This window comes from Zonotrichia leucophrys, chromosome 4A (assembly GCF_028769735.1).
Source record: "Zonotrichia leucophrys gambelii isolate GWCS_2022_RI chromosome 4A, RI_Zleu_2.0, whole genome shotgun sequence".
NCBI classification, from domain to species: domain Eukaryota; kingdom Metazoa; phylum Chordata; class Aves; order Passeriformes; family Passerellidae; genus Zonotrichia; species Zonotrichia leucophrys.
In genome coordinates, this window is record NC_088174.1 from 8,499,355 (window position 1) to 8,526,774 (window position 27,420).

The following is a 27,420-nucleotide window of genomic DNA, read 5'->3' on the forward strand; positions in this document are numbered from 1 at the left end:
TCATAATTGAATATTTCAATATAAGCCCTATTTTTTTTGAATGTTGATGAGTGTAATGTAGTGCCAGAGCTCCATGAGGTGCAGCAGCAGTTCCTGCTTATCCTACCTCCTCCTTCATCTCTCATTCCCTCAGCTGCCTCCAATTCAGGCTTAAACATCTGCATGATTTCAGAGGAGTGCCTGTTGTCAGTCTCATGTGCTGTCTGCACGAATTGTCTTCATTGACCGTGAATGTGTATGAAGCTTGTACTGCTCTGCCAACTGAAAGCACAAAAAGGCCCTAAAGATATCAGTCAAGGTAGCAAAAAGAGCTTTTGCTGTGGCAAATAGCAAAAATTGAATCTCAGATGACCAAATATCATCTGGGGCTCACAGCCAATTGGCTTAAAGAAACAGTGGGTAAGCTGGGGATTCGGGGGTGATCACCTCTGCTCTGGTGACACTCTGTGATGCAATTCATCGGGATCTAGTCTCTGCAAATCTTCTCTTTTGCTCAAAAAATGGTATCATTTTGACTGATCATGAAAAAGGCAAGTAAATGTAATTCAAACACATAATACAGCTCCTTAAAAATAAACTTTAACTCATCATTTTCATACATTGGTTATTTGTTTAATTGAATACAATGTAAGTTATCACTCTGCTTTTTACATCCTGCTGCTTGTTCTTTAAAAAGTCCCCATAACTTAAATCTCTCTGTTGCTGCAGTGCCCATCATTGTGGGTGTTTCCTGTGGCTCCCCTCCTGTCTGGAGCTCAGCACAGGAGGGCTGTGGCCTCAGTGGTGCTGCTCTCACACAGATGTTACAGCCCACAAGGGCTCTCACAGCCTTTCATGTTATCTGTGCTCTCTGGGGCCTGGAACCTTTCCACAGGAGCTTATTTCTTATCTTACTTGGACATTTCACAACATCAAAGCAAAAAAAGCAACTAAAGCTGAAGTCATGCTTTTTCACTTTCGTACATTTTTCATAGTTGCTTCAGAAAGTTGTGAAGTATAAAATGGAATAATTACTCTCAGTTCATATTGAGTCACTCCTGGCATTGTCCATGGTGGGGAAAAAGATGACAGTATGTGGTCTCTTTGTGTGTTTTAAATAGAAATAGCAAATATGTGGAATTGATTGGATCAGGATGTTTCATGAAAGCTTTTAACTGGAAATCAAGCATTCTAAGGAACAAGCTTTTCATGGATTTAAATACCCAATTAAAAATACAGATATTCTTAAAAATTGTCTAGAGTTCATCTATAGTTCTGTATTTATAATGTGGTAAGCCATCCTTTGCAACTTTGTTACTGAAGTATGGGATTCATCAAATGATTTGTGGAATCAAATTCCAATAATTTTTTAAACAGTTAAAAAATAGGGTGTAAACCCATATATATAAATATACACACATATATACATATAAATGCACACACACATTTTTTGTCACCTAGATTTTCTACTTGCAGTCATGTCTAGTCAGGCTTAGTGGAAATAAGAGAAATATTTTTGAAAATTGACTTTATCATATGAATTAAAATTTAAAACTGTTATAAGAACCCAGCCTGCAGTTGCCCATTACTACATTACCAATTTTGCTACATTAAAAATTGGTCCTGACATGACCAGAGCAGCCTTGACTGTTGGCAGTATGAGCATGCCAAAGGCTGCTTTGCATAAACAGAAGACTTCTGAAAGGCATTGTGATACTAAAGAATTTCATATGGTACATGAAAAAATTGTCTCTTGTGTTAAAATTAAATGAAAAAAAAATTCACCCTAATATCCTTCCTTAAACAGAGAAAAAGCAGAAAAAAAACCCCCAAATAATGGCATTTTTGGGAGGATGCTGAATGAAGCAGGATTGTTGCACAGGATTTTTTTCCTGGTCCATTATTTCTGTGTGCACATACAGTTTTTTGTATTCTTCTCGTGCTGTGTAGGTAAAAAGCTGTGTAGAGGATTAATGAATCATATGACAGAAATAAAGGAGCCATTTTTGACTTAGGACTTGCCCTAAGTTTTTAGAGGAAAAACTGAAGAATAATTTTCTTTAAAAGTACAAAGCGTTTTTCAGTAGAGAGAATAATTACTTACTCTGGAATGTCAGCAGGGCACTGGATACCTGACCTGTAATTTAGGAAAATGGTGAAGGGGTTTTCATCAGTAATTATTATTATTACCGTAGAACTGTGGGGCCCCAGCTGAGAGCAGGACTCTGTTGTGCTACTCCCTGTCTGTCTAGCAAGAGAGAACCACTGCTGTGGGAATCTTGCTGTGGAGGCAGAGCAGACCAGAGAGGAGAAGGGAGGAAGTGGAGGTGGGAAGCTGAAGGGTGGCCCAGGGTGTGCTGCTCCCAGTGGACACGGCTGCCTTGCACTGGTAAGTCACTGCCAGAGCCCTCATCTGAGTTCAGGGAATCCCTGGGTCAGCTTTTGTAACGTGGTGACTCTCATCAGAGAGAATGTCCCTGGTTTAAATGGGAAATGCAATCTGTGTGTGTGAAAGAGCATCTTGAGGGACCAGTTCCTTGGACAGGCTGTGCTGTCCAACAGGAATTGGGAACATAGATCTTCCTTAAAAGTTTCAGTCTTAGAGTATGCAGTGTATGAGAACATGCATTTTTAGGGCCAGAATGTAATGAGTTAATGGTTGGCTGTTTGGTTCACCTTTATGTCATCAAACAAGCATAAGATGCTTCAAACAACAAAGCATTTGCTCATGAAGTAAATGTTTCACTAACAATATTTTGTGTCAATAAAACATTTTTTATGGGGCAAATAATGGTGAAGGAATAGAGAATGTGAATAAGAACCTTTTAAAAATTTTGGTCACTGAATTCTCTTAGAGAAGGAACCACATGTTAGTTTCAGAGGACATGAGCATATTTAAATTCACTTGCTCTTTTCATACACGGGACCTTAATTTTGCTTAGAAAAGGAATAGTGCTTTGCTGCTTGAAATAGGGCAGTCTACAAATGTACTAACAAAAGTAGGAATCAGTTCTGCCCTTCCTAATCAGTAGTATTTTCTGCTCAGTTACCAGAGCTGCTAGATTTATCCTAGTGGGTTCCAGAGTTTTTTATGGTGATGAATCACTGAGTTGGCATTTGACAGTGACTTAGGCCAGTTGAATTGTTCCCCAAGTAAGTATGTACTTGTTGTTTTTGTCCCAGAAATAAGGAGCCTATCCAGTGGTTCCATACCACTTCCATGTGTGTTCCTTTACACAGTGACAAATCAAATAGATTCATGCTTTATTCTCCAAGCTCACAGAGGCAATGGGAAATAAAAGAATGTTTGGAATTTGCAGTGCTATGTGTAGCAGCTCTGCTTCAGTGGGCAAAAATTTACGTGGGGTTTTAGAGTTGGAAAAGGGGTAGGGACAATAGAGAAACTGTGATGGGTTGGGTTGGGCAGCAGCAGAGGCCCCATCATTACCCATTGTTCAAGCCTTTTCTCATGACACCCTGGGACACAGGTGAATTTAAAAGGGTGTAAGGAAGAAGGAACATGTTGCAGAACCTTTTCTGTCTTGAAAGACACTGCCATCAAATTACACTTTCAGGCTGTTTGGTTTTACTGCCTTCTGCAGTGTGGTGACTCAGAAGCAATGGGAGGTTCCTTTCTTTTCCAGGCATTTTTTGCCTTTGCTTACCACACATTGAGAATGAAAAGCTGAATGTCTGAGCCAGCTGTGTATTTGTAACGGTTTGCAATGGATATGTGCAGAACAGAGATGCACATGATTCATGCTGAACTTGTGACAACAAACTTGGTCCGAATCCAAAATTATGCATGAAAATGCCCAGGTATATAAAAAAATACAGCTATTTTTACCAGCATCATGTTCATGACAGACAGGCATCTCATTTAGAGTGCTGCTACATTGTAAAAGCCTGGTGCACAAATATGTTTGAGAATGCAGGTCATAAATTTCAAATATTAAATTCTAGTGGGCATTTGAGAGAACATTCACAAGTAATTTCATTGGCTTTGTTATTGCTTGGTGTTATTAGCATTCTATAATTTTCCACTCTTTAAAAACAATTATCATACATCTGGGAAACCAAAACACTCGCATTAATTGCTAATGGCTTTTCTGCAGGCTGCTATGTAATACATGTTGAACATTAAAGATTAAAAACAGGGACCTCTGTTGATTCGTTGTAGTTTTTGTTTGATGTAATCCACATTTTATATTTCAGCTTGTCCTCACTGCTAGGAGTTGTTTCATCCTTTTTATCCTTTGGATAAGTAAGAGCAATCCTGGTGCTAAAGCACAGTAAAGACTAGGTAAGCACATTGAGGTCAGACAGAAGTTCCACCTGGCATTGTGCTCTCTAAGTTTACCTTGTGGTAAAACCTGAGCCTTCATTGTGCTGTTATCCCCGAATTGCTCCTGCATGCCCCTGTGCCTGCTCTTTATAATGCTCCAATCTTGGAACAGTTCATGGGAGTGCTGCTGAGTGACGAAAAATACTGCTTTTTTAGCAGTGAAGGCAAGTCCTTTGTTTCAGCATAGAAAACATGATTTCCATCCACACGGACTTCAAAAGAAACAGTGTGAATTCTTGAGAGCCTGATTATCATGGCATAATCACATTATCAGAGAGATTAGAAGCACTTTACTGTGTCCTTATGCTTTAGTGACACTCCAAGGCACTGGACAAAATCTTCAAGTGCTGTTAAAATCTTTCTTGTAGGGCACTAAATGGAGAGAGCTCTGAATGGGGCTGTGGGCCCTGAAATCACAGAGAACATACTTAATTCTTCTGTCAGAGAGCTGCTCATCCAAACACAAGCAGAAGGTGTAGTTGCTTGTCTTTACTCTCCAGTCTAGGTATATTTCTCAGAGCCACCTGCAGCAGAGCAAAACAAAAGCCTCCTAAAATGCTAATTTCCATCAGTTCCAGTCATTGTGAAACACTGTCATTAACCAGGCAATCAAGCTAATGGAATACAGAAGTATTAGCAATTCAAACAAATGAGGAATTCACAGTGTGTTTTCTCTGCAAACTTGGTGGGCTCTTGGATGCCATTTCTTTTGTGAGAGGTAAGTAAGACTGTGAGTGAAACTGTGCCCATTTTCAGGTTATGCCTCAGCACTGCTGTGATGCCTTGAGGTAAACAGTCCACAATCCAAGCTTTGTAATTGAATTGTTGCCTGAAAGCCTCTGAATTGCTTGTGGTTATGGGAAATTCAGTCTCAGCTTTAACTTTTTTCAGTGAGAGCAAAGCATGTGATTTTTAACGTTTCTTATTGTGTATGGTTGCCAAGGACAGCTGAAGATTTGGGGATTCGTGTTTTGATTATATAGTTTCCAATAGAAAGGATTCCATTGATAATTAGCCCAGAGTGAAGAAAGCTAAAAATAATCAACATAAAAGCCTTTTCAGATGTGAGTCTGTGCCTCTGGAAGCGCACACTATGGACAGTGTCTAGACAGAAAAGGTATGAAATATCAAACATGCACTTGACCTCCGTTAAAAGGCCAGGATGAAACAATCACAACAGAAAGCGCGATATGGGAGAATTGTTGCAGTTAAAAGAAAACCGCAACAGTGAAGAAAGACACATGGAATATGGGAAAAAATATTTTAGCCTAAACAGGTTCTAAAAGTGATCCTGGAAAAAGAATTTTTAAAATCTTGTACACTTTGTTTCACTTTGCTTGATTTTAAACATGTAACAATGCGTTTGTAAATTAACAGTAAAAGTCTTGTACCTGCCAAGCCATGAGTCAGGGCTTTGTATGTCTCCAGCTGAGACTACTAAAACACTTGCAGCAGGGAGCTGCATTCCTTCTGCTGTTTTACGGAGTTAGGGAACAGGGAAACACACTTCCATGGACATGAGAATTAAAGGGAGGGGGGATTATGTGGTGGAATTATTAAGGTGTGGGGATTATTTAACTTCCTCCTTTATTTTATTTTATGTAAGTCATGATCCTTTACGCGGGTAACTTTGTGTGATCCACTGATTATCTTGCCGGTGGAAAGCATTGTGATAAACTGCATTTTCTGCTGATAGTGTGGGAGCTTGGCGTGGTGTCTGTCTGGGCACGGCCCCGCAAACGCCGGGCAGTGCCGGGCACTGCGGGCGCGGTAACACCGGGCCGGGCCGGGCGCTGTGAGCGCGGTAACGCCGAGCTGGGCCGGGCGCTGTGAGCGCGGTAACGCCGGCTCCGACCGGGTGCTGTGAGCGCGGTAACGCCGAGCTGGGCCGGGCCGGGCCCTTCCCGGCACCTCCGAGCTGGGCAGCGTCAACCCGCGGGGGCCGCGCCCTCTGCCGGCAGCGCCCGGCTCTGCACCCGCGGAGCGCTCCGCTCCCTCCTGCGCTCGGGCTCCTCCGGGCAATGGGATTCCTGACAGCGACCCCGCACCCTGAGCGCTGCAGCGAGTCCGGGGAAGGGCAGCAAAGTCTTTCCTTCCCATCACACCTGTGCTCCAGATCCAGCTGAAGCGTCTGCACCACAGGAGGCTGTGGTGAGGTGGGCATCGGCCTCTTCTGAGCAACCATAGATCGAGCAAGGGGAAATGGCCTCAAGTGCCAGGCGAGACTCAGGCTGGATAAAAGATTCTTCACTGCAAAGAGTGGTTAAGAAGTGGAACGTAGTGGAGTCACCATGCCTGGAATTGTTAAGGAAATGAGCAAGTGTGGCACTTGGCAATATGGTTTAGTGTGTATGGTGGTATTCAGTCAAAGGCTGAACTTGCTCTTGGAGGTTCTTCCCACCTTAATGATTCAGCACATCATTACCATACAGTTTAGGGAGGTAGTTGTCTTTCTCTACTCTGTGTTGGTGAGGCCTCATCTCGAGTCCTGTGTGCAGTTTTGGGCAGTCTTTGTCTGAAAATGGACAGGGAAAACTTTAGGATGTCGTAACTACCCAGAGAGCTATCAAATTGCATTAAAAGTCGACTTGGAAAGAGTAATTACAAAGGAGTTTGTGGACATGATGCATTGACTTGTTTTTGATGATATTAGGGTCGACCAGGACCAATTGGGCTTCAAGGACCGATAGGAGCACCTGGATTTACTGGCCCAGAAGGTTTGCCTGGAGCCAAAGGTGAGAGAGGAGCAGTGGGCCCTCCTGGACCAGCTGGACAGAAAGGTGACAAGGTAGGCTCAGCAGTGACTCTTCTGTCCCTGCAATAGTTCTATAGCCTTGTGTATATTTTTGAATGAATAACGATAATCTTGGGCTATATGTCCAGGGATAAAAACTACAATGGCATTTCAACAGTACCTTTAGAGAATTGTCTGCATTTATTTTTGAATGAGAATACACATGCTAAAGCTACTCAACAGTGTAGCCATCCTGGTAGGTGAGCTACAGCCAAATGAGTATTGCTGTTGCAAGTAGTCTGTCACTTCACATGCCCAGGGGTAGATGGTTGTTATTCACACTCTGTTCAGGGAGACATGGAGATGGTTTCTGTGTAGAAAATCCTGAGCTGGCATCTAGAAAAGCAAAAAGAATGGGTACTAAACAAAATTTGCAATTTGGTTTTGCAGGTGCAAAGTTATTTCTAACTTTGTATTCTAAAAAGAATAAGCTACATCATAATAAATATAGTAGCCCATAAGGTATAGGTGTCAATGAATGCAGTGTGCAAGATTGGAAACAATTTCTTTGCACTGAAAAAAATCCATTTACTCCAGAACTGTTTCTATCCCCTGAAATGATACATATGCAATACCAGCATGCCATAAGATTCTCTCTCTTCATCCTGTGAGGGAGAAATACATTTTACCTTTCCAAAGCAGGAACATTTTAGGGAATTCTGCTTGCACAGTCTGTTTTGCTACTATTCAGAGCAACAAGTTGTGGCAATTACTTGCAGCTTGGGCAGTCTATAGTTAATGCAGTGGTCTGCTTATCTCTGAGGGTCCTATTCAACTGTAGAAAGAAAATTATGTAAATTTTGTTGAAACTCTTGGAAAGACAAGGGTTAAATTTATAGCAGATTGTTTATTTTCCTGGCATCTTGTTTTCTCCAGATGTGCAGTAGGATATTATGTTTTTACTTTTAATTGCCTGATTAAAACATTCCTGAAGCACTCATGAGGTATCCAGTCAAGCTCAGATGTTCAGTTCCTGTCTTCACTGGCCCCTGTGTTCAGAGGGAATCTTCCTGAGATAGTTTGCTCCTTTTGGTTTTGAAAGCAGAAGTCCAAGACTGAGAGTGTTGGAGTGAAAAATATCTCAGGGGTGGCTGGAATCTACAGATCAATGAAGTGAAATATAATGTGTACTCTTTTCCATCAGGGTCCAATGGGAGTTCCAGGATTCCAGGGCATCAACGGGATCCCAGTAAGTTTGCATATGTAAATAGAAATCACCAGAATGGTAATCACAACCAAAAGCACCTGAACATGATTAGATTGTCCCAGCACATGCATAGTGTACCTTGCAATTGCTTGCCTCTATCTGGGTGTTTGTTAATCCACCTGGTGATTCTGTGCTGGTTTATAAGACAATAGGAAGCTGACACATATCAGAAAGTGACCCTGAGTTACATGGAGATCATTTGCATGATTGATTAGCTTTTCTTTCAGCACCACTGCCTAAAAACCCCTGTATCATAAAATCATAGACTTTCAGAGTTGAAAGGGACCTCAGGGAGTCAAACAGGCATGGTCAGCTGTGCTTCAGGCCATTTTTAGCATGTGTTTCCTAACCTTGTGATGATGGAGGCTAAATTCTCTATTAGAAAAGCTTTGCTAACTTCAGTCTTTCTTTTTGCAGTTTAAAGCTCTTAGTTCTCATGTTACTGGTCAGGGACACAAAGAAAAGTTTGTTCACTTTTGCTTTGTAGTAGCCTTCTTGTATGTGATAGCTGTTACCAGGTCTCCCTCAATCATCTTTTGCTATGACATGAATGAAAACAGTGATGAGAGCTGAGGCCCTCCAGATTACCCTTAATTCTCTTCTAGGTTCTAGTCCTGGTTTAGATCAGGTGACAGGTAGGTAACCACTTTCCCTGACCATCAGGAGCATTTTGTTTCCTTTATTCTTTAGAACTTTACATTATAGAGACAGTTTATAAAAAATTATGTGGCTAGAGTGTTTTTGCCAGCTTTCTTTTGCTTGGTCTCTCTTGTGATTTTTGCAGAGGTATCTTGGTGTATCTCAGGGGAACTTTAATGGATCAGCTTTAGAAGTTGCCCCAAACTTCCTTACTCGTTCTACACTCTTTGGTTCATCCTGCTTTCTCCTTCTGATATTAGAATGATTTTTATTTTCTTGATGGCATTTTTCCATCCTGTGTGTCATTGTGCCTTCAGACTATGCTCATACCCTTTCTCATCTTTCCTGCTTTCTCAGATGGCCAGGAGCTCCAACAATTGAGCTGTGTTTTCTTACTTCATATCAAAACCAGAATAGTTGTGATAGATTGGCTGAAAATGCACAGTTGGCCTTGTAAATGAACTTGTTTGATTCCAGTTCCTTCCTGGCCCTTGTCCTTTAGTCCCCCTCTGCTCATCCTTGCCTGTTTTCTCTCCTGCTCTACTCCCTTGCTGCTATTTTTTTTCTTTTACCACCAGCCAACTGTCTAGGTCTGAAGAGAACAAGCTGTTCCCATAATACTTAATTTAATTGAACACACTGTGGGAACATGCTGTTCTCAGGGTGTTTTTTCAGATGAGGCTCTGGAGAAAGGGGATTCCCAACAGTGAGGGGAGGCAGAGATAGAGCAGCAGCCATTGCCAGGTAGTTGGCAGGGACAGGCATTCCAAGGAGAGAGCAGGGAGGCAGATGAGAGGATTCAAAGCCTCCAGCATATGCAGACCTACTCTGCTTTGCAACATTCTGCAAGTGGCTGAATGGGAAAGAGGCAGATTTTGCTGGTCAGGAGTAGCAAAGTGCTCAGCACTGTGGCTCTTCTGTGCCACAACTGCAGGGCAGAAAAAGGGGAAAGGGAAACTTGTTCATACTGCTTACATTATAGCCACTAAGATAAATGCTTCCATTGTAGGGTGAAAATAGCAACCACCACTGCTTGAGTAAATATTTTTACTTTTGTCATTACATTTCAGGATAGGCAGCTGCTTAGATTTTTTGTGAAGTGTATACCAGTATAGGCACTTTATATGGATGTGTGGAATGTAGAGCAAAGGAGAGAATGTGTGTGTGTGAGAAAGATGGGAGAAGTAAAAAGATTTTGCTGTCTCTGCACATCCACATATGAAGAGAGATTCTTTGTAGTGTGCAGGTGTGTTAGTGTGGGCAGGTGTAGTTTAGTCATGGCCATGGGCAAGGCTCTTTTTCAGAGGGGATTCCCACTGCTGACCTTAAGGGAAGTGGTATTCCACAGAGTTCCCTTGGGGAGTGCTGGTGGCAAGTAAATCATGTTGTTGCAGCTGGCCTGACTAATCCCTTTAACCTAGTAAATACAGCAGCTACATGTGTTTATTGCTAGACTTTCATGTCATGCTGTAGGAGAAGCCCTCAAATCCTTAGCCCTACTTGGGAAGTTTATTTTTTCTTATAAGACAGGATTCAAGGACACCTCTGGCAAAGGCTGAAACTGAAGCTGGGAGATGTATATAGCTTTTCATGAACTGTCCAAGGAGTTCTAGAAGGAAATACTTTTATGATAAGTGAGCCCTTGTCTGTGCCATGAAAGCCAAAGCTGTACGAAGAGGCAGTTTTGTGACCTTCCTAGAGTAAAAGCAAGCACTTGGCAATAGTTGTAGAAAGGCCACTTGCCTTAGCAACCCATGGAACTGTTTATTCAATTAGTTTTGTATTCATCCCTAATTGCATTTCTTTCTCTGTTTTAATTATTCATTGAACTCTCCTGTTGGGATTGCCTTTTCCCTGTTTGATTTACAAAAGAGGCCCCTTGGGATCACAGTGTCAGTGTACAGCAAGAGTAAGATAAAGGAGGGCCCAGATAACCAGGTCAAATTTCCTTATCTGCCTCACACCAAATGCCTCCTTTTGTGCATACAGAGAGCACAAGCATCTCTCCAGCCTGTGTTTTAACTCAGATCTGTAAATGAATCACCCTGACATGTATGAGTAAAGTCTGTGAAAGTCTTGTGCCTTGGTCAGTTGAGGTGCTTATGTTCAATTCGCACATCTGCCAAAACAGGAATTAGAGAAGGTGAGAGCAGTGAAACTATTAACCACCACTTTTTCAGGTCAAACCAGCTCTTTAAATCAGTATTTTAAACCCCTGGGAAAAAGCTTCTTTTAAGGCAGGACTTAGCAACTCTGAAGGAAGTCAGTTGTGGGTGTTCAGTATCTCCTCAGATAAGGGTCTTAAAACAAAATATTATGAACTCTGATTGCAGATTAGCTTTAAAGTAGGAAGTCCTGTGGATTGTTTTCCTAAAGCAAAAGCACAGAATGTGTGTGTGCTTGTGTGTCAGCCTGTGTCATGCTTTGGCACAGAACCACAGACACGGATGCCATGGGATTAAGTGACAGGGGCACAGATTTATTTAGCACACATAAGAAATCACTGAGATCAGCATATTTTATGTCCTCTCTCTTAAGCCCTACTCACATTTTAGGAGGATACCAAAGTCCTTTGGGCCCCTTACAGGTTGCCTTGGTCTGAGGGTTAGGAGATCTCACCCCAAGCGTTTCCCAGGACGTGCTCACCCGGCAGCTGTGTGCCACGGGCTGGCTCTGGGCCAGCAGGAAAGCTGGAGCAGCTTGGCTCCCTTCTGTCTCCCTCGGAGGGGCAGATGTTGGCCCTTTCAGCTTCACTAAACCTTGCAGCTGGTCACCTTGTGCTGCAACCAGATATGTGTGCACCCACATAACTCCTGATCTTGTTTATGCTGTAAACAAAGTGGAAGACCTGATAGACACTGACAGCTCTGGCCTCTGACTCTGCAGCACTGCCTGTCCTGTCAGAGACTTGATGCTCTTGGCTGTGACATCCTGCACGTATCAAATTGGTTAAGTAATTTCTAAGAGAAAAATCTAGATGGCCATACATTGATGCTTCAGCCTACTCCAGTTGCTTTACCAGGGCCTGGCAAGTTCCTGCTTGCGCACCACATGTGGTTATTTTGACAAGCAGACTAATCATCAGAGCAACTGGTACTGTTAATGCAGTGATCTCTGATGGTAATGCTTTAGGATGACTTCATTCCATTCCTTGTTAAATCTCAAATTTATTCTTGTCTGGGTGAGCTGCCTTAATTGTGCAGTTGAGACCCACCTGACATTGATCAGTTTGTACCTTGTTGACTGGCAGAAAGCAGATCAAGTCCCTCTCGATCTTGTTGGCACAAATCTCAATGCACTTGCCAAATGAACTGGACCAAGGACTTCATCTGACTGGAAATAAGCCCCATTAAGAAATAGAACAGCTATTTCTCTGCTGTGTTTGTTTCCAGCACAGGGAGTAGGTATGTGTGAATAAGCAGCCATATGGAATAGCTGTCCTGGCAGCAGCTGAGGCCAGTGATCAGCTGGGGTAATTACATAAATATGGCCCAAGTAGTTCTGCATCCTTGAGAAAATCACCCTGCTACTGTGTGTCTTGAGCTTTCCATCTATAAAATTAGATTATAGTGTTCCCACATTTTTTCAAGGTATTTAAAGATCCTTAGATAAAAAGCTTTACATTACTGCAAAGTTCTCATTGAGTTTCATCACAGTATATGCTATTGGCTTGGTCTGGGAAGACTTTTAGTGTTGCAAATGTGCTTTATTTTAAATGTCAGGCATGAAGAATTGTTAATGTTCTGCTTTATCTCCATTTTATCCATGTTTGTTTTTTTTTTACTTTCCTAATGTGAGTCATAACTTGCCTAGTGCCATATCTTAAGGACAAATCTTTGGGATCAAACAAAAGTACTTTTGGGATGAGTCAAGATCACTGTGTACAGAGAGGGGAGAGAACTGTCAAGTTACTGATGCTATCTCCATAAGTTTAATTTTTCTTCTTGCCTTAAAACAATGCTGTTGAGTGCCACAGGACTCACTTATAGGAAAAGTAGTGCAGAATCAGGAGCTGCCTGACACTTGGGCATTGTGACTGACAGTTCTGCCTTCTGCCCTCACATATTCATGTGGCACTGAAGAAAAACTGCCTGAAGTCCCAAACTTTGATCTCCTTTGCATTAGTACCATGCTGAGTAAACTCCAGTCAAATTAGTAGAGCTACACCAGGGCAAAAGACTTGTGAAATCAGAATAAGGTACAACTATATTTTGCTTTGCCTGATTAATAATTGGCCATTGCAAATACTTTTAAAAAAATGTCGTTAGTTTAATTGGATCTTTCTCCCAATTGCTTTGCCTAAGGTCTTATGTTTAATTTAACAAATAAAGCTGTTGTGCTTGAATGGCCTGATACTGGAGCTTTAACATCTGTTGATCTATTAAAAGAAGGAATCCACACTGGAGAGGAAGAGAAGTCACTGAAACTCCAAGCAGATTTGGATGATAAATGCTCAGTATTGTTGAGTCTGCCTCTGCCCTTTCTTTCACATGAGCAGCTTCCATTGCTGGTGTCAGGTGCACCCTTGCGTGCTGTTTGACACTGTTACATTCCATATGGTCCACACTGCTGTGGGATGGTCCCTTTTGGGACCTACTCATGCACAAGTTATGTTCTTCAGAAAACTGTCTTGTGGAGAAAAAGGTAATCAGATGAATGCAGCCAGTGTTCTAGGATTTAACCTTCAGGGAGGATGAACAAATCTGGCTGAAGAAGCGTGTTCTGTTGCACTCTGCCATACACTGAACTTGGTCAGGAGTTGTGCAATTCTTTTGGTTTGTGTTGCCATTTGGAAGGAAGATATTAGTTTTCTGGGGACAACAGTATTACTGGCAAATAACAGATCCTGTTGATCATTCTCTCTCTTTCCTTTCACACAGGGTCACCCTGGGCAGTCTGGACCCAGAGGCCCTCCTGGCCTCGATGGCTGCAATGGCACCACTGGGAGTCCTGGCATTTCTGGACCTGATGGGTTTCCTGGCCCACCTGGACTGCCTGTATGTCCCAACTCAAATGTGTTCTGTTGTCACTAAAACAGGATTTGCTTCTTGTGATATTGTTGGAGAACTAACTGCCAAGTACTTATGAAGAACACAGAAACCACTAAGTTTATTAGAATTGTTAGAGCTCAGTTTTCTTATCCACTTTGAGGATAAAATTAGGATCCTGTGGGTAAAATCCCCTCCCTCACCTGCTGCCATCACTGCTTTGGATGCAGCCCAGGATATGGGTGGCTGGCTGGGCAAACTCACACTGACAGTTTTTCATCCACAAGTACCCCCAAGTCCTCCTCCAGGGCTGCTTTCAATCCAGTCATTGCCCAGCCTGAAACTGTGCTTGGGATTGCCCCAACTCAGTTGCAGGATCTTGCACTTGCTGAGGTTTACATGGCCTCATCCCTCAAGCCTGCCAAGGTCCCTCTAAATGGCATTGATGTGTATATGAACAGGGGAGTTCTACCATGTCAAACAGGTTCAAATAGGATCTAAGGTTGTCAAAGGCCTAAAATGAAAAGGAAATCCTATATAAACAGGAAAATACCAGAGAAAATGTTTGCAGAACCTTGTTTTTCTAAAGCTGCAGGAAGTCTTTAGTTCTCATAATAGCACAGCTTCTCTGGCAAAGCAGCAGTGGTACTTTTACACTTAACTGAGCCAGGAGTTTGCCTTGTTCATTATGCTAATCAGAGAGTCTTTCAAAACTAAAGCAATATTTTTTCAAGAAATTTATTTTTCATTATTTTTTCTTAAATCAGGGTCGTCCTGGCCCAAAAGGCCTTAAAGGAGAACCTGTTTTTGCTCAAGGCAGTCTTAAAGGAATGAAGGTAAGACTTGTCATCACACAGGAGAAAATGCAGTGCAAGAAACTCTTTGGTGTCCCACAGGTTGCAGGGCTGATACTGCAGCTTTGATTGCTCGTGGTGTCAGTCCTGGGTGTCTGAGTGCAGAGCTGTGCAAAAGGCCTTGTAATAACTTCATTAATGACACAGAATACTCTCAGAACCTGGAATTGCTTGGTTTTTAAAGAGATCTTGTTCATCCCATACTGGGATGCTGCGACACTGCTCATCCTGTTACTGTCAGTGCATGTTACAGCTTCTGCTGTGAGATTCCAGCTGCCTCTCAGTGTTTCTGATACTGGAAGGTACTAGAAGTTTATCAGTCACATTCTCAGTTTACATACGTGCTTCATTAAATATTGAAAATAATAAAAAATTCACTCTGTGATATAAGGCCTCTCACACTGACTTTGCTGGTCAACATTAGGAACTTTTCTAAAATTCTATCCACATTATATACACTCATAAGTTTGTAAAATAGGTCTTTATTAATTGACTTCTGTATTTATGGGAAATGAAGATAATTTCTTATTATGATAATGTACTTTTGCATATTTTATAGCAGTCATATAGTAAGAGTTTTTATAGCGTATTTTCAGTGGTTTTGTAATAAGTATTTTTAATGCCACTTTATTTTCTCTTGTTATGCATAAATAAAATGGTTCCAATTTCTCTAGAGGTCTCCATTACCCAATTCAAATATGGAAGCACAGATTTCAAGATATTTTCCCATTTACATTTGATCTAATATTAACTAACAGCAAATATTTCTATTTATACAAAGCTCGATGTTCCTTATAGTTTGCTGCAATAATGCTGTGTAATTTTTACGTATGCATTTATGATTTTTAGGGTGAAAATGGTCTTCCTGGACTGGATGGAGTTCCTGTAAGTTGTTTAATATGGGGCATAATGATTTTAAACAGTACTAAGTAGGTACATTATCAGGTATGGAGTCTCAAAGACTGTTTTCAAATTAGTGTGAAGTGTGTTTACATGTGTTATACCAGTAGTGTAAGCAATTCTGGATTTGTAAGGGTATGAGTAGAGGAAGGGTACGGTAGGGGAAGTCCAATTTTTCCTATTACCTCATTATTCCTTTTTCAAATCAAACTCCCTTCTACCATTGAAGTCTGTAACTTTGATTTTCACAGTACATCTAATAATATGAAATAAATTGCTTTAATATTTAAATTGGCTTACTTAAGTAGGGGATATTACTTAATGTTTCCTGAGACTCACTTGGGTGGGTTAGATGGAGTAAATTCTACACATCCTCTATTTGTCCTCTGCTCTTTTTATAGGGCCCAAAAGGTTTTCCAGGTCCAACAGGTTCTGCAGGCCCTATAGGATTTCCGGGTGTGCAGGTAAGGGACCTCAGCTGTTGCACTTGTTGATGGAACAGTTCCAGCTGTTGGCAGTTTCCCTTTCCCTGTCTCTGTTTGTGTCATGGCAATGAGCAAGAGTGCCTGTGCAGCTGCAAACCCTGAGCACAGCTGACTTCCAGCACAGGATGCTCATTCTTAGGTAGTTTAATCTGATCACAAGAGCAGAGGCTCCTCTCTGGGCATCCAGAGCAGCAAAGGAGGGCTCCATCAGAGCTCTGCAGTGCTCCCTGCAAACACCAACACCTTGTTACACTGCTCTGAGCACTGCCTCATCCCAGGGCTGGGGAATGGGCTGATCTCTGATGCTTGGAGCCTTTGTTGCCATGAGATGTGTTAGAGTTGCTTTTTCAAGATCCTACAAGAGAATCTCTCTTGGGCAAAGGTAAAACCAAGCTACATTTTTGTTGAGTTTAAGTTGAAGTTTTCTCTTAATTAACGATGTTGCCAAAGAGCTGTGCTGTTAGAGATGTGAAGACTTGAGAGCATTTGTGTTGCTTTTGCTTTGGAGGCAAGAAAGTTCAGGTACCACTGCAGATCCCAGCATTGCTCCAGTTGTTTGCATCCTAATTAAGTCAAAAGGAATAAAATCTTGATCTTGTTTACATTTAGGGTCCAGTGGGTCTTCCTGGGCAACCAGGTCCCAAAGTAAGTAGTTACCTTTCCTGTTTTCTTTTTACACCTAATTTTTGGTGTTTAACAGTGCTGCGGGGTTAAATAATAAGGAGTGGTGTTGTTGCCGTTGTTTTATTATTCATTCATCCATGGATTTTTTCTCTCCTAGGGTAACATGGGATTAGGCTTTCAAGGAGAGAAAGGAGAAAAGGTAAGTGAAACTTGTTTTATTATGGAAAGAGCATGAAATAATACTCCAGAGTCCCATCACACCTTGGTCCTCTAGAAAGTGTCTAGATTCTAGCATTTTCTTCTTTTTCTTTTCTTCTCTTGGAATGACTGGCAGTTCAAATGCTAAAGAATCTTTCTGCTTCCTTATTTGTCGGTACTCTAAAAAGGATGGGAGCCTTTTCTGGGTGAAGAAGAAGGGGAAATCTCAAGTCAGTGCAGTATTTTGTGGTTATCAAGACTGGAGGTCATTAGACATCTTTTGAATCTCCACTTCTCAGTTTCTTTGCATCATCACCTGTTGTGTTGAGTTATTGCAATGACTTCATTCTTCCTGACTTTCATTACATTCTTTGAGTAAACTGGTGTGTAATTGATAATCTCACTGTCCTAAAGGAGTGTCTTGCAGTCAAAATTTACACAGGCAAAATGGGGCTTCTTCAGGTTCTCAGTCTGGAACTTGATTCTGCTGATGTTAAAATTGGTTCTCCACCTTCCACAATTCTAATTGTTCCTTCTGTTCTTTTTTTTCATATTTCTCCCCAAAATTTTTCTGCAGTGTTTTCCTGTTGGCTCAATAGCTGAGCCTTTTTTTTTTTTGGCGTGTTTTATATCCACAAGGCTTTGGAAACAGATGCATTTTGTTCATCCTGATTTTCCATCTGATCTTTTGATTCCCATGACCAAAGTCCCATGCCAGCATTCAGGCACACAGATTTATATACGTGAGATATAATTGAAGTGGTTTTTCTTCTGATTTGAAGGCCATTTCCATAGAAAATCAACATGGTCTGTTATGTTAATATCTTCCTCTTTTGTTTACAGGGTGATGTAGGGCTGCCTGGGCTTCCAGGTCCCCCACCATCCACTGGAATTCTGGAATTTATGGGATTTCCAAAGGGGAAGCAAGGAGAAAAGGTCTGTAAATTCAGTTTACAAACCCTCTCCTTCTCCATGTTCTTTCATACAAGAATGAACAAAATTACTGAACAGTGAGAACTGTTATATTTCCAAATCAAAATAAATTTTTGTACCAGTTTATTCTGCCAAATGTTATTGAATAAAAGTATTCATAGCTCAGAGCATTGTGGACCACTAGAGAATACATACCTCTCAGAAGAAGAAATCTGGAAGCTATTTAAAGGTTTTTGTCATTAATCCTAAAAATAAGTGAACTGTAGCTTGTTTTTGTTGAACCTGTGAAATTGTGTCAGCTGAAGCAAAAAAATCAATTTAGAAAAATAAATGGAAGCTCCAGCTCTTTTGCCTTAGTGCACACTACTCTGGAATAATCAGATTTTTTCACCTTTGCATTGTTATTACTGAGATGTGAATTTAGGTCATCAGTGTTTTTATGAAAGCTGTGTGGTTTGATTGAGTTAAAGATTGAGTTAAAGATTCTTCAGACACTTGAAATTTAGGCATGCTGAGTTTATCTGGGGTTTATACAGGCTGGTTTGGGAGCCCAGTCTGAGCTTTCCTGAGCCCCTGTGTAAAGTTATGAGAGATTGTTGTACTTGGTCAATTGACATTAGTGAGAGCTAAGGCTCAGACAAACCCCATTCCTTTGGGCTCACTCTGGAGTTTGTAAGCAGAGTTGTGAAAACATTGCTGTCCCACCAGGAGCTGTTTTGCTGCTCTCACCAGGCACTGTGCATGCTGCAGTTTCCCAGCTGATGGTGTGACATGGCCCTGCTTTGGCTTGAGGCAGTTGTGGCAGCAGAGCAGCAGCTGCCCGGCAGTGGCCAGAGGAAGCACCAGCTCTGTGCTGGGAGCCTCTGATGCAGGGTTTGGGGACACAAACCCAGGGCACTCCCTGGCAAACAAAGGACAGAGCTTTGCTTTAGGTGCCAGGAGCACGGTGGGTGGACAGGAAGGTCTTCCTTTCACAGGCACAGTGATTTATTGTGTTTGTCTCTTCCCCCTGCCAGGGAGAGCCAGGTCCTCGAGGATTCCCTGGAGACCAAGGATTGCCTGGCATCCCGGTAAGGACAGAGGAGTGTTTTTAACATGTTTTTAACCCCAGTTGGGGTTAGATGGTTCAGCAACCTCTGAATAGCTCACAAGGCTTCTACAGCAGTTTCCAGGCACCAGAGAACTTTGAAAATCTGATAAAAGTGTTCACAAGACTTTTTGAAGAGTGTAACTGTAATCTGATCAGTTTTTGTCCTGTAGATACAAAGAATAAAATGCTGTCCTACTGCAGACTTGCAAAGCTGCCCAGATTTCAGTACCTGCAGACTTGCTCAGAGCTCTACCTGTGGCATGACCACTTGATGGCAGTGTTCCTTGTCCCACAGACATAGGAAAAAAAATCCTATTTGTTTCCCCTTTTATTATACCTAAACATATATTTTGTTATTTTACTTTAAAGCTGTAAAGCACATGCAGATCTTTCTTTCTATCCATATACACCCAGTTAAAATGGGCTGTTGAGTATTAGTGCTAATCAACTCAGCATGGTGTTGCATCTCCTCTATATGAATTAAGAAAAACAATTTAGCCCTGAATTCCAGAGAGCTATTTCCCAGCTTAAAACATTTTGTAAACAATAAGTTTAGGGAATAAATATTTTTGGGAACTTGTGACTAATAAGATAAATTGTTTGCCAGTTTCTTCAGTTACAGATGTTCTTAGGAGAAATACGTGCAAGGAAAACCTGTACATGAGGCACAGATTGTTATTAGCCTTCCTGGACATGTTCCATGCTTAGCTTTATGCAGCACAAGAGACCCATTGAAGCTGGTAAAATTGAACATATGTACAAACTTAACCACAACTGTAAGATATTTTAAGATTGAAGCCTGGAAATTGCTTAACTACTGTAACTCTTGCTGAAATTAAATCCTGGTGTTCTATCTCTGGATTTAATACTTCTTACTGACTGGGAAAGCCACCAAACATTTCCATATGTTGAGCATGAAAATGCTAGTTTTGTGTCATTCGTGGGCTTTGGAAGGGAAAAGCATGCCCTGAGCATTCCTTGGAGCTGCTGCTGTTAAGAAATGAGACTTGAAAGAGTTTCTCAATGTGGAATAGAATACAGAGTAGCATTGGCAGGTCTTTGCTGTCTGTAACATGGGGTCACTTGCAGTTGCTACTGAAATATATGCCATGGTTTAAATGGATAGAAGTTTTGGGGAATAAAGCAGGGACTGTACTACACATAGTGCCAAGTCTGATGGATAGGAGCTTTTCCTTCTGGGACAAAGTAGTCCCAGCAGAAACAGTCAGCTCCCTTTGTCTCACTGTTGTACTGTTTGTATACATAAGTGGGTTCGTGTTCCCTTTACTTAGGGATGTGCTGTTCAGTCCCAAACAGATCACAGAGAATTAATGTTGACATTTTTCCTCAGGGCTTTGGAGGTGTTGGAGAAAAAGGAGAAAAAGGTGTGCCTGGCTTACCAGGTGGCAGGGTAGGTAACTTCACCAAGTCTTTAAATGCCTGTTCTCAAACACATGAAGGGGGCCTTTCATCAACAGACTCATTCCCTGCCATGATGTACTCCTGTGCAACAGGAGGACCAAGACATTCTGTTCTGTGTGTGCACAATAAACTATCTGATAAAGTCTTCACCACACTACAATTTACTGGTTTTGTGATTACAAAGTAACACCTAAGTTCCTTATAAATTGAAACACCATGACTTCCTTAACTTGAACTGCCAATTAGAAATCCAGTGGTTAAATGAGATAAGCCTGCTTTTATCAGTTATTTTGTTAAATTCTTTACATTGTTATTGTTAATAATTGAGAGATAAGAAAATCAGTGGTAGCTTCTCCTTTTGAAAATTTTAACTTTTAATTCTTTGATGCTGAGATATTTGAAGCCTGATCAAGCTGGGATGGAGCCTCTAAAAGTTAATGTGTTTGCTGTTCTAGGGTCTTTTGGGACTAGATGGATCTGAAGGAATTCCAGGGAGAAAGGTGAAATTTCTTCTATTTTTTACTGTATTTAAGAGTTACAGAAGCCCTCTAACTGCTTAAGATCTACCAACTTCCTTATATTGTGGCTTCAAGTTTTCTGGTGGATAAATATACCTGCCTTATTGAAATAGTTAAGCTAAGTAGAATGTACAAAATCAGTAGATCCTACATCTCCCAGTGTTACTTTACATGTTTTGGTGCCAATAATTTTTTAGAAGGGGAAAACAGTGGGGGGAAAATGTGTGGGACAAGAAATAGAATGTTTTAGACTCTTCATTTTGCAAGCATTTCTACAGTTCTGTGAGAACTCCTTGTTGTTCTCCTGATTTGCACACCTTCAGCCTGCTCACAAGTTCTCACCATCTTCACAGTGCAAGGAGGTCTGAAGGAGCTCTGTATTTTGTGAGTGCTGAGAAATTGATGCCATCAGTTTTCTCTTTCTTTAACTCTTCCTCAGGTGTTTGGTAGGACAAAGAATTTGGTTTGTGATTTGAGTCCAGGCTCTGCAGGTATCTCAGCTAAAAAGTAATGCCACTTACTGTCTCACTGTGTATCATTGTTCCCCTGTGGGGTTTTGCAGGGCCACCCAGGTGTTCCAGGCTATCCAGGACTGGATGGAGTAGAAGGCATGAAGGTAACTTCTCACTAAAGCATTGGTTTTTTAAAGGTATTTTTATGAATAAATAACTATCATTGCTCTAATCAAACCTCCTGTTTGCCCCTATATCACTGTCATTTTCAGTATGTTTCAGTTTCTCATTCACTTTATTGTTAAGCACAAAAATGAGTTGTTGCTGAGCCATGAATACTCAGGTATTTTAATAATTTTTCAATGTTAATCATTGAATTCATGACTTAGAATTGTAGGTGTAGCCTTTCTGGTCTCCTTTATCCTTACAGCCATATTTATTGGACCATTGAGGCAAGATTAGGTGGAAGTGAGTTGATGTTAAGATAGTTGCCAAGTCTATCTGAAGTCTTGGATTACAGTTCTACAAGTAGGGACAAGCCTGAGAGCATGTTCAGTTTCTTGTACTAAATATAGGTGATGCATAGCAGACATTTTCTGGGTATCTTACAATTTGGGTAGTCCAACAGCTGGAAACAGAGTGGAAAATGATTAGTTAGTAGTTTGCTGTGAAAACACTGATCTGCCACCAAGATTGCAGACTTGTAAAATGCAAGTACAGAAGGGATGTTTTGTGCAGAGTACATGGAAGAAGTAGTATTAGATGTTTCTGTACAGAGAAGTATTACTGGAAGAAGCAACAAAGTGTGCACTGCCTTGGCTCACTGCATGGTGTTTATGTGATAAATATGATGGCAATTTGGATGACAGTCAAATTTTGTGTTTGTGATTTCAAAGAGGATCTGATACTCTTTGAGAGTGTCAGTGAGAGGAAGGAATGACACTGCAGTTTGTCACAACTTGCCTGTTCTACCTGGATGACTTTATGAAGGAATCCACCTTTCTGTAAGCTTCTATTATTGAAATTCAGTGTTGCAAGGCAACAGATAGCTGAAGTGATGAAAGCTTTTAAAAATGAGATAGCTCATAGCAGCTTTCACCACAAAGGGAACAGATATTATCTACCTGATGCTGGTCAGTGTGCTGACATAACTGGTCTCCAGTACACATTGTATATACATGTCTGTGCTTCCTACTGAGGTAATTGGAGACCTTCAGAGGATGGCTGGACAGCAGCAGCCATGTTATCTGAAGCAGCCATCAGCTTCATCAGACAGGAACGATGTAAGTCAGGACCGCAGATGATTATGAATTGCAGAACAAAGTGAATTCTTCAGCAAGACAAAGAATGATGGTTACTCAGTGTATGGCTGCAGACACTGGTATCATAATACAGTCTGCTTCCTGACCAGCAGTGTCCTCTCCATCCCCCATCTGAGTGTGGTGTGAATCTGTTTTCTTTACAGGGTGAATTAGGTGACATCGGTCCCCCAGGTCCTCCTGTCATTATTGACAGGGAAGGTGTAGTCATTTCAGGTACACATTTCCATTTTCTTTTGGAACTCATCTAAAGCACTTTTTCTGATCCAGCTTTCTTCCTTACTGTATTTTAACACTTTCCCACATTGTATACTGGCTCTAATTTATCCCTTGTTATTTTTTCTTTATTTCTGTATTGTTTGGCTACACATATTTAGTTCTTTGTTAATAACTTCAGAATTTAAAGAAAGCCATTTGAATGATGTGTCCCAAGGCAGAATGAAATATCTTGCCTGGGACAGACAGACTATGTGAGCATGGGCAAGTGCTGTGTCTGCTCTGTAGACACACTTCAATCTCTCTTCATTGTCCCAAGGAAGAATGGCTTCCCTGGTGCTGCATGGTAAAGGGTGATCTAAATGTCATTCTGCTGTTATTTGTTGTCCAATGAGGTAAGAATATTGTTGAGAAAAATGAGCTTAATTAATGCCACAGCTGATTGAGGCCTGCATGGGAACAGTCTCTGAAGCCATAAAGGTAAGGAGACATGGCATGGCCTCTCCTATTCTTTCTCCTTCATTCAAGTTTGAAACAACCTCTGTAACAGCTCAGGAGGAATTTTTCCCAATATTATTAACTTTGACTAACAGACTTCCTGCTCACAGCTTGGCAGCCTTTGCTATCTGAGAGATCAATGGCCACTACAGTAATTGACTGAACAGTATTTCAGCAGAAATTCTGATGAGATTTTCTTCCTTGCTTTCCTCTTTCTCTAATAGGTGCCCCAGGTGACCCTGGAAACCCAGGAATACCTGGTCCTCCAGGAGATGAAGGGATTGTTGGTTTACCAGGCCTTCCAGGGGCTCCAGGGTTTCCAGGCCTGGAGAGAGGTAAAGCAGCGGGGACAGTGCTCTTGGCAGGCTGTTTGCTCTGGGTTTGTGGAGATGGTGGAGGTATTGGAGCAAGCCTCTCCCTCCTCCTTTAGCTGGCTGATTCACAGGCTGCTGTATGAGAAATAGGAGGCATAGGGGAAGACAATTGTTGGCTTAGATGTCAGCAAAATTAGTACCACTATTATTACAGCCCAGTCTTCACATGTGAATATTTGGTGTGGCAGTGTACACAGGAGGCTGTGGTTTGATTTCCATTTAGAATGTGCTGATTGGAAGAACTTTTCCTGCCTTTTAAATTGTGATGAATGTTTTTGAAAATTTTTAATGACTTTTTCTATTTGCAATAAAGAGCTAACAGATTGGCTTGATAAACCCACTGGGCATGCAACCCATTTGTCCCATCCAAGATCTCACTCAAAAGTTTTTGTTTCACTTGAATGTCATCTGGGAAGTTCTGGCCTGCAGTAATCCAGATATTTGGAACTGCCAAGAAAATCAGAAAATAACTCCCCTGCTCACTGTTACATAGTTAATTGTCTGATTGTTCATAGGGACTTAAACAGTGCTGTGAAGTATTTTGGGTCACCAAAGGAGTGTGTAAATGGGAGCCAGTTGGTCCCTCCAATTAGTACTTTTTCCTTGGTGTAAAATTATGAATTGTTCTGTCCTAACATGATTGCAGTTCAGGGTACAATGGCAATTATCTTAACATTAAAAATACTTAATGTGTTTGCTGCTGGAGAGCTGCTCATTCTGTCATTGTTTTCTAGATGGAATGGGCCCTGGAGGGTCTCCAGGTATTCCAGGAGTGAAGGGTGAAGTTGGAGAACCAGGAAGAGCAACAATTGGAATACCAGGCCCTCCTGGCAGAGGTGGTTTGCCAGGTCTGCCAGGGGCAGCAGGATTGCCTGGTTCACCACGTATGTAGAATTTTTATATCTATTTTTGTATTAGATTCAGAGTGAAATAGGATAAATAATCATTTATATATTTAGTTCTTTGCCAGCAAGGATTATTCATCTGTAAACTGTAAATGTTTGACTGACACCTCATTGTGATTGTAGCTCACAAAGTTGACACTTCCATAAAGTAAGACAATAAACCTAATTATTGTTGAGCGTGGTAGCCTGAGAGACTGAAGCACAAAGTTGTGTACACACAGTTTTTGACACCAAGGGCTTTGAAGGTCTAGGCTAGTCTCCTGTTGGCTTAGGTGAAGAACAGACTTTATGAGCACCTGAGGTAAAGGTCTGTCTTGTGAGCAGGTAGTTTGGGTACCAGGAGTCAGATAGGATTCCAGACCTAAGGAAATAGGATTTTGTTTTTGCATGTTCATTTGCATGAATGTCTGTATTAAATTAGTTGTGCATTGTTTTGTTTTCCTCAGAAATTGAGTATTACAGGATCAGAGTTGAGTTTACAAAACTGTGTTTTACCATCCTGCCATAAGCTGGGGATTTTTTTGAGAGCCAGCCCTTCAGAACAGAGGACACTCCAGTGATGGAGCCAGTGAGCATGGTCTGATAAACTGGTTTCCTGAGGAGAAGAAATAAGTGTTCTCTCAACTTTTTGCTATTCAAGTCTGGCTCAGTTTTCTGCAGAGTCTGTAAAGCTCCTGTGGCTGTGTTTAGCTGATGGCTGCAGTTTGTCTCCATGGAGCATCAGACTGTGCTGGTCAGCACTCCATCTTACTGTTGTCACAGAGGGGAAGGGTTTGCAGACAGTGTAATTTTAGATTATGTTTGGTTGCTTTCTGCTGCTGTTTCCATCAACTTATGTTTCGTTCTATTCAGCATATAAAGAGATGTAGACAACAGTCCTGCAGTCATGAAATGAGGGACACGGAAAGTCCCCTTAACCCCTTTTGCCCTTTAGTATCTTTCCTGAGCTGCAACCACTGAATGAAAGTCATTTGCCATTTTTTACATTACCTGTCCACAGTTTGGTGAGTTCTTTGGTCAGCTGGTAAATCTGTGAAAAAGATTTACTGCAGTGGCAGAGTAGAGGAGTTAAACTCTGTTGGATCCACACTGTGAGAACTTTTGCTTTTCTGTATGAAGAGCTGGAAGAAAATGTGGCAGAGAACTGTAGAACTACCGTGGGTGTTGCCAACCAAGACCCATCTCCTTGTGCTACATCCAGAGATGCAGTTTTGTCTGGTGCCAGTTGCATCACTGATTTTGTAAGTCAGTAATGACCTGGAGGTCAGCCTTCTCATGGCTTTTCCTTCCCTTCTTTCTGCATATAGGCCCTTCATTCTCCCCAGGGATAATCCTGAGTGGAAGAACTGGGGTCCCAGGGGAGCCTGGGCCAAGAGGGCTGCCAGGAGCTTTGGGTCCAAAGGGCTACAAAGGTAACTGATTCTTGTTTTCAGAGAGCTTTTCAGCTGTCATCAGGCTGAAAGATATTTACATGTGGTTAATATCCTAAGGGTTGAGTTGTTAGTGTCTTTATGACAAATCACAGGAGGGGTTGAAGTAGCCAACAGCCTTTGCAATTTAGAGAGAGTTGTGCCTAGCACTGTCAGTAAAATCCTATTTCTTCTTCTTATTCTGCTCAGGCAAATAAACCGATAAACATATCATGCACAGAAAATTGCCTAAGTAAGTTATATTTTAAAGCCATGAGACTTAGAAATAAAATCTTGTTCACTTTTTTTTGCAATAGAGGCTGTAAATGACCAAAAAACTTAATGTTATTCTCCCCTGTGCTAAAAATTGTGAGAATTTGGGTCTTAGTGTGTGACAGAAGCAGCATCAAAAGCCATGATGACACAGATATCACTGTGCTTGGTGATTGTTTGGGTCCATGACCAGTAACAATTCAGGGGGTCATTGTAACCTGCTGTGAGGGGGAGTATAGATTTGTTTTCTCTAATAACTAGCTCTTAAAAATGCACAAAACTCCCTAAAACTCCCCTAAACCCCTCTGTTTAGGAAAGTTTAAACCTTTGGGAAGAGGTCTAGAAGTGCTGAGGTTTGTGCCATACATGGTTATTTGGTGATGGGCATTGTATGGAAATTAAACTGGAGAAAACCTGGGCTCCCCTTGCTTGGCACTCACATCCCCTGAGCAGAGGAGAATGAGAATATGAGAATGGCTTTGTCTTAATTGAGTCAAATACTGCTTTTGGAGCTCTTGCAACTGAAAAGGGTCTTTCTCCAAATGAAACTCAGTTTGGAGTGTTGACTATTTTCCAGGAGAGGCAGGTGATTGTGCTTGTGATGGAGGAGTTACAAGAGCAGGCCTAAAAGGCATCTCAGGCCCACCAGGTCCATCAGGAAGCCCTGGTGTGCCTGGTGCCAAGGGCATTGGTGGGGACCCAGGCTCTGTGGGAGCACCAGGACTGCGAGGCCCTCCGGTAAGGCAGCAACAGTTTGTGTTGGTTACTCTGAATTGTGACCATGAATTGTGATCTTGAATGTAATGAAAGAACTTTTTTTTTTTTCATAGTTGCTTCTATTTGTTTGGATTTAAAAAAAATCAACCTAGAAACTGATCTGTGTAAAGAAACTGAAAGTAGAGATACTATCAGCTGTAAAAATCGGAGAACAAATGGTTCTTAAATTCTGAGAACTGCACATTCATCAGTCAAGAGAAAAGTAGTAAGAGTTATTCATC

At 41.4% G+C, this 27,420-nt stretch overlaps 1 protein-coding gene across 3 annotated transcripts in view; it reads left to right on the forward strand.

Moving 5' to 3' along the window:
• Window positions 1-27,420, forward strand: part of COL4A6 (collagen type IV alpha 6 chain) — a 107,644-nt gene that overhangs the window by 59,492 nt on the left and 20,732 nt on the right. For all 3 annotated transcript variants that reach the window (XM_064713320.1, XM_064713322.1, XM_064713321.1), the window contains 18 exons: window positions 6,978-7,112; window positions 8,263-8,307; window positions 13,845-13,961; window positions 14,720-14,788; window positions 15,656-15,691; window positions 16,108-16,170; window positions 16,801-16,836; window positions 16,973-17,014; window positions 17,857-17,949; window positions 18,963-19,016; window positions 20,388-20,447; window positions 20,914-20,958; window positions 21,539-21,592; window positions 22,894-22,963; window positions 23,686-23,796; window positions 24,570-24,719; window positions 26,048-26,152; window positions 27,000-27,160. In XM_064713320.1, coding sequence (XP_064569390.1) covers window positions 6,978-7,112; window positions 8,263-8,307; window positions 13,845-13,961; window positions 14,720-14,788; window positions 15,656-15,691; window positions 16,108-16,170; window positions 16,801-16,836; window positions 16,973-17,014; window positions 17,857-17,949; window positions 18,963-19,016; window positions 20,388-20,447; window positions 20,914-20,958; window positions 21,539-21,592; window positions 22,894-22,963; window positions 23,686-23,796; window positions 24,570-24,719; window positions 26,048-26,152; window positions 27,000-27,160 — 1,446 coding nt within the window. The remainder of the gene's footprint in view (window positions 1-6,977; window positions 7,113-8,262; window positions 8,308-13,844; window positions 13,962-14,719; window positions 14,789-15,655; window positions 15,692-16,107; window positions 16,171-16,800; window positions 16,837-16,972; window positions 17,015-17,856; window positions 17,950-18,962; window positions 19,017-20,387; window positions 20,448-20,913; window positions 20,959-21,538; window positions 21,593-22,893; window positions 22,964-23,685; window positions 23,797-24,569; window positions 24,720-26,047; window positions 26,153-26,999; window positions 27,161-27,420) is intronic.